Source organism: Hydra vulgaris, chromosome 12 (assembly GCF_038396675.1).
Source record: "Hydra vulgaris chromosome 12, alternate assembly HydraT2T_AEP".
Lineage (NCBI taxonomy): Eukaryota > Metazoa > Cnidaria > Hydrozoa > Anthoathecata > Hydridae > Hydra > Hydra vulgaris.
In genome coordinates, this window is record NC_088931.1 from 55898136 (window position 1) to 55905148 (window position 7013).

Genomic DNA, 7013 nt, shown 5'->3' on the forward strand with positions numbered 1-7013 from the left:
AAAATTTATTATTTTAATTTTTTTCGTCTTTTCATAATTCACAGACCTGATTATTTAACGGAAATATGTCGTAGTCAACAAAATATCGTACAGACGCTATAATATTTTAAAATTGCCTTAACTACACCGAGCAAGTAGCGATTATTTACATATTTTCCGTTTGCAAAAACTTTCCAAGGTGCAGCAGTTTAAATAACTTTTACTATCTTATACAAAAGATTGATAACCCTCGTGCACGGATCTGCGATTATTTTAATAAAAATGTGTACTTGTGACAAAATAACACGAATATTATTAAACATGCTTTATTTTTAAAAACTGGAAGTTTGTTTTTACTTCAAATCCAATTTTTTTCACATCTATATTAATAAAAAATTATTAACAGTTTAAGTTTTAAAATTTCATACTGTTATTAACTAAAAAAAAAAAATATTTTTATGATATTTTTATTTAGCAACTTTTACAGATTAATATGCATAAAATTTTGTTTTGAAAAAACACCCGTTTTGTTGTTGTAAGAGGACTAGAAATGAAAATACTGGGCTCTAAGCTTAAAGGTTCTTTAACTATTTCATACGTACGCGCTGTATGAAATGATGTATAAGTGAAATGGCTGATGTTTCGAGAATCAAAAGAAAGGTTAAGTCGCTTAAACCTGTGCAAGCACCAGTTCCCGTTAAGCCTAATTTTGAACCTCCTAAATGGTAAACTTAAATGCGTTTTTTTGTTTATTAAATGGTTGTAGATTTTTTTATGTTAATTTTAATTTTTTAAACAAAAGATCCTGAAAACAAGACTACAAAATACTCATAATCAAAACCCACTGACTAATGTTTGAAAAAGAATATAAATGTCTAAAGGTCTGGCGAGATAATGTTGTAATCTTTATTCAATTATACTATATGGTTATTTTGGTTCATGTTTTAATTTATTGTTTCTGAAATGTTTAAAGTTTCATTTAATTACTTTTTAAAGCCTATTTTTCTATTGATAAAGACAATTGTATCTGCACCATAATTTTGCGCAATTATTAACAAATCAAAGACACGTTTTTGATTCGTTAGATTCTGAGTATAATTTCTAGACTTACTGCATATAATATTTCATATTTGACTTTATCTTATCAAATTACTTAATTTGGCACGTTATACTAAAAAGATAAATATAAATTAAGAGATCGTTGAATTTTGCATATGTTATAGATACATATTTTTATATGGCTGTTATTTATAACATTATCTTACCTTTGATAAAATTGTAAAAACATGGGTCTTGAACTTTGATAAGGTTCAGTAATTTTTAGTTCAGACTTATGAAGATATGTTTTCAATGGTCAACTTCTATTTTCGCAATTTACTTTGTGCATGCATTTATTATTCTAATATTATAAATAATACACAACTTTCTAATATTTATGTATTTATATTTGGAATCAAAAATATTTTTTATAATTACAATCAGCAAGTGATCATGGGTTTTAAAGTTACACTATATGAGTGTAAGTTTAATATATTCATCAATTGTAATTAATAAAGAAGGTTTGTCATTAAGTTTTGAAAATTATTCTGCAAACATAAAATTAAAATTGATGGCATTTAAGACAAATTAAATATATATCGTGTTGTAAAGGGTTGCATAGTTATTAATGTACATAGCACATTTTACATTAATTTGTAAAAGATGCTATTTGCATTTGTAAAATAAAAAAGTTTCCTTTATCTAATTCTTTTTCTAATTTTTTTTTATCTAATTCTTAGATTATTAAGTTTGGTTATTTATCACTTATAATTCTTCTAGATTTTAAGGTGGTTAATCTAGGGTTAAGGTGGTTAGTCTAAAGACTTCAAAAAATGAGCTTAGTTAAGAAAATAAATTTTTTTTGTTACTTATTCCACTGGTTTAAGAATAGAAATAGTAAATTGAGTTTACGTTTTACAAAATAAGGTTCGACCAAATATAAATAAAATTACACTTTTATATTATTTTTAGCATGCCTAATGTGGTTATATCAAGTTAGCCTTATATCCCATTTCAATCACTTTACTTTGTGTAAAGAAATATACTTTTAAATAATAATTACTTATAAAAGTCTTGTAATGAAATTAAATTTTTTTTTTTTTTTTGTTTTATTCTTTTCGATCTAAGTCTTAAAAATCATACTTTTTTTGTTTTTGTTTTAATCTATTTGTTTTTATTATTGTTTAAATGAGTTGTATGGATATGGTTGTATTTACATATCTAACATAAAAATTATTACTTCAACTTTTACAAAATTTTGAGTCTGGTTGTTGACTCAATTTATATTTATATAAAAAGTATTTTTTTCCTATAATTATATATATATATATATATATATATATATATATATATATATATATATATATATATATATATATATATATCAGGGAGGCGGAGTTCCAAAAGTACTCCGGCTTTATATCTCTACTTTTTCCAGAAGCTCTAAACATGTTTGTTGACTTATTATCTGCTATAATAAAAAAATTCATGAGATTTAATGACTTGAAACTTATTGTTTGTAAGCCTGGAGTCCTTGCCGGCATTATACCTAAGGACTCCGGGCTCAAAAAACGATTGTTCCGCTAACCTAAGTCTTAATTTTTTTCCTTTTAGTAGTCCATAAACTTATTTACATTTTTAGAGCACCTGGATACCAAAAACTTGGATAAAGTAATATTTTTGTAACAAATCCGGAGTCCTTTTTGGGGCTCCGCATCCCTGATATATATATATATATATATATATATATATATATATATATATATATATATATATATATATACACATACATACATACATACATATATACATATATACATACATAGACACGTACATATATATATATATAATTAATAGCCAATTAATATTTAGGGCAGGAAAGCCTCCTCCTGGAATGCATTTAGATGTTAGCAAAGATGGGAAGCTAATAGAAGTAATTTAATTATTGCAATAAATATAATAGTTTTTCCAGCTTTTAACAACTAGTGTTTTAATGATCAGTTTGCTTTTTACAGAAGTTTATTGTTGATGGAAAAACTCATTTTTTTTTTGGACGTCAAAAAGAGTATATTGATTTCACAGTGGATCATACATCTTGCTCTCGCATTCATGCTGTTATGGTTTACCATAAGCCATTGCAAAGAATGTTTTTGATAGACTTAGGCAGTAGTGAGTTGTTTACTTTTTTCACAAATTATTTGTAATAATAGACTTTTAAATTAAGAATCAATTTCAGAAAATGCAAATTCTGTGGAATTTATTTATTTTTCAATAGCTCATGGCACATTTTTGGGGAATACAAGACTTGAACCAAACTGTCCAATGCAGTTACCTGTTGATGAAAACTTTCACTTTGGTGCATCTACAAGAACTTGGGCGCTGCGAGAGAAACTTGCTTCTGGAATCATGGATAATTCTCTTAATTCAAGCATTAATGGAGTTGATGAAAATGAGACTACTAATCTCAGTTTGTTAGGGTTACCTGAAGCTGAGAATGATTTAAATGTAAGAATTTTTTTCTTTTGTGTTTAAGATCATATCCAGCAATTTTTGGGCTTACTAAAATATCTCTGAACATCTAAAGTTCAAGTCATATATATCACACACATAAATAATTTTTCATAGGATGATATACTCGTAACATACATTTATTGGGAGCCATCACTTTCTTCAGGATTTGACAGAATATAACACAGCACACAATCGACGGGTTACCATTTTGCCGATTGATGAAGGAAGTATTGTAAACCCTTTAAAGCGAAAGCGAAAAAAAAGTTGCAACGTGACATTTACTACTGAAGATGAAATAATTAACCCAGGTATTTTTTTCTTGTTCCTTAATGCATGTTTTTTTTATGTCCTTAAGCAAAATTTTTTGGTTCTAAGTCTTTTTTTATCTTTTTTTTTTTTTTTGTTTATTAGAGGATATTGATCCCACTGTTGGAAGATTTCGTAATCTTATATCAACTGAAATTATTGCTCCCAATAAGGTAACTAATTTTTACTAAGCATTAAGTGTTATAATAATGAAATAGTATTCAAATAAAACAAATATTTTACATTTAGATTAACAAACAAGTTTTAGGACGTAGTACTGAGATTGGTTCAAATAAAGTAAGACAAGATTTTCAAGTCAATCATTTATATAATGACTCATCTATATTAGAACCTGCAAGTTCAGCTACCACCTTGATGACCCCTAAAATAACATCAGCACCTGATGTGGAAAGTCCTGATGTAATGCGTCCAATAATGCCAACACTTACAAAAACAATCATAAGAGCTGAAATAATTGAGGAAGGTCCACAGGAGCCTACAAGAAAGAAGTATATGAAAGAAGCATGGCCAGGACGTAAACCTAAAGCTAATAATCTTCTTAGCGTTTAGAATAGTTCCGTTCTTTTTGAAGAAAAACATTTTTTATTGTTATACGGGTAGCAAGTATTTTAATTTACTCAGGATTAGCGACCCTGCCCTAAGCGAGCTCTTCTGCTTTAGCATGAAGTTGACTGTTAAACACAATGACTTACGCTACTTATTACGACTACTGTTCACGATGATGATGATGATGAAGATGATGATAAAAAAATGCGGGTAGTGAATTTACAGGGGATGACGACCCTGCCCTCACGAGTCACTGACCAAACAGCTGCAACAGAAACGGGAGCAATACAGTGAAATCTGCCGACAAGTTTTAATTTTTTGTTTTTCATTTTAACTGAAAGATGACAGGTTTTTTTTGATTTCATCGTAGTTTTAAATATTTAATATCCAGGTTATTTAAAATTATGGTTTTCTCAAAATTCAGTAAATTAAATATTCCTGTTTCGTAATTGTTTTGTAAACGCTGTTTTAGTTTAAAAAAATGCAGAAATTGAGTTTAAAGTGTATTGAGTGTAAAGTGTATTGAGTGTAAAATGCAATTGAGTGTAATATTAGTTAGGTGTTATCGTTGTAGTTAATTAAGTGAGAAACGCAAAAATTGAATTAAAAGTTTCTAAATTTTTACAAAACGTTACCAGCATTCGATTTAAAGTAAATGTGCATGGTGTAGTGGTTGGAGTTATGACAGAACTGAAGGTTCGCGGTTTAAACCCGACACTGGCCTTACACCGCCTTCGTTACGGAAGGAGGCGTGAACTTTCTGGTTAAATGCTCTTAAGCAATTTTATTTATTATTAAATTTAAGTTATTATTAAATTAATTAAATTTTATTATTAAATTTAAATTTAAAAATTATTATTAAATTTAAATATAAAATTTTATTTATTATTAAATTAAATTTATATAATTAAAATTAAGCACGACCGTCACAGCGTGACAACCGTCTTTTTTTTGTCTTTAGCCGTCAATATTTTATTAAATAGATATAAAAAGTTTTTTTTTGCTATTTTGTTAGCTGGGTGCTACAAGAAACAAGAAAAAAAAAGTTAGGGTGGATATATTTTAGCCTCTTGTTCATGCGAAAAAATATAAAACGTCACAGCGTGACCAAAATTTTCTCATTGTTTTTTAGTTTTTAGATCAACATCACAATTCAGCTAATATAGATGAACTGAATTATTAACTTGGCATTAAACAAAAAGTTTAGACATTACTCTTAGTTTTATAGCTAAGTTTTATAACTAAATAACATTTAATTAAATTTCAAACAGGTGCACCTTTAATTAACTTGTGGTAAACGTCACAGTGTGACCAGACACATTTGGATAGTTATAAACCAGGTAAATGGGCTGTTTTTTTTTAATAAATTTAAAACTAAGTAGAGAAGGATTAGACAAATATATAATTACATCTTCATAAAAATAGTTCTTACATAGTAATCTTCAGAACACGCCCGTACTATATCAGTGTCAAATTGCGTCCATATTATATTGCTGTCATATATACAACGTTTTAAAGTTTTTCGGGGATTTCGTCTGAAGACGTAAGTTGTTTCACTAAATACTTGGCACTTGAATAGGGTCCCATTTCTATTTTCCCATTATTGTTTTGAATTAGGTTCGCTGAAAATATTCCTGGTTTTGCTGGTGCTTTTGTAAATAACTCATCAATTTTAAATTTTTTTATTGTATTTATAACATCTTCCATAGAAACAAAATAGACATTGAAATTAGTCTCATTTTTAACAGCTTCATGAAAAGTTATGGCATCAGTTATTATAAATTTTCTCTGGATTATTTTTTGCGTTGCTATTCTTTTAACGGTCCCACCTATAGCATCTACTGGTCCTTTCCCATGCGAAGCAGCAAAAAAGTTCCAGAATAATTTTAAATCATGCTGTTCTTCCAACCAGGGTATTGCTGATGCAATAAAACGATTTTTAAATTAATTACTTGGCCCGTCTGTTCAAACCTGTAGTATTTTAACACTAGATTCAATATGCTTAGATAATAAATTATGAACAAATACAAGAATAGATTCTTTTGAATGGCTTAAATTATCTGAAACTATGACAGCTGATGAGCATGAATTTTGGTACCAAAATACAGCAGTAAAAACAGTGAAAACTTGCTTCTTGCGCCAATGTGCTGACTGCACTTCATCTTGCCACAAAGTTGAAAAATTTTTAGCAAAATCCACTTGAAGAACGGCTGTGTCTGGATTACTTTGAAGTTGGATCTTATGATCACGATATGTCTTTGATTGTTTCTGTTTAATAAAATAATGCCAAAAAAATGAAGGTAAAGATTTTAAAAAGGTGCTGTAAAGATCATCAACTCTTCCCTTTTTTTCAATTTTTTTAATATATTCCTTTCCATTACCTTCTACAACTTTTTCCCATTGGTACCATGTAATGCATTTATTCTTGTCAATTTCATTCAAGGCAAATAGATTATGAAACTTTGCAGCATCTTTACATGTTGTACACATATTATTATAACAAATGTCTTTTTCACTATCACATACAATGCTAAGAGGAAATTCATGTGAATACAATGGAAAATTCGAATCAAACTTGTGCAAGGCTTCAAGGATAAGAATTATATTTTGAT

General features: G+C 28.1%; 1 protein-coding gene across 1 annotated transcript; it reads left to right on the top strand.

The window, feature by feature from the left end:
• Window positions 1-568: 568 nt before the first annotated feature.
• On the top strand, window positions 569-4760 carry LOC100204678 (nuclear inhibitor of protein phosphatase 1). The gene is made up of 7 exons (XM_065813781.1): window positions 569-704; window positions 2890-2950; window positions 3033-3186; window positions 3293-3522; window positions 3692-3836; window positions 3940-4007; window positions 4084-4760. Exons 1-7 carry the CDS (start codon window positions 610-612, stop codon window positions 4402-4404), a joined length of 1074 nt encoding a protein of 357 aa, XP_065669853.1. The 5' UTR covers window positions 569-609; the 3' UTR covers window positions 4405-4760.
• The last annotated feature ends 2253 nt before the right edge of the window (window positions 4761-7013 follow it).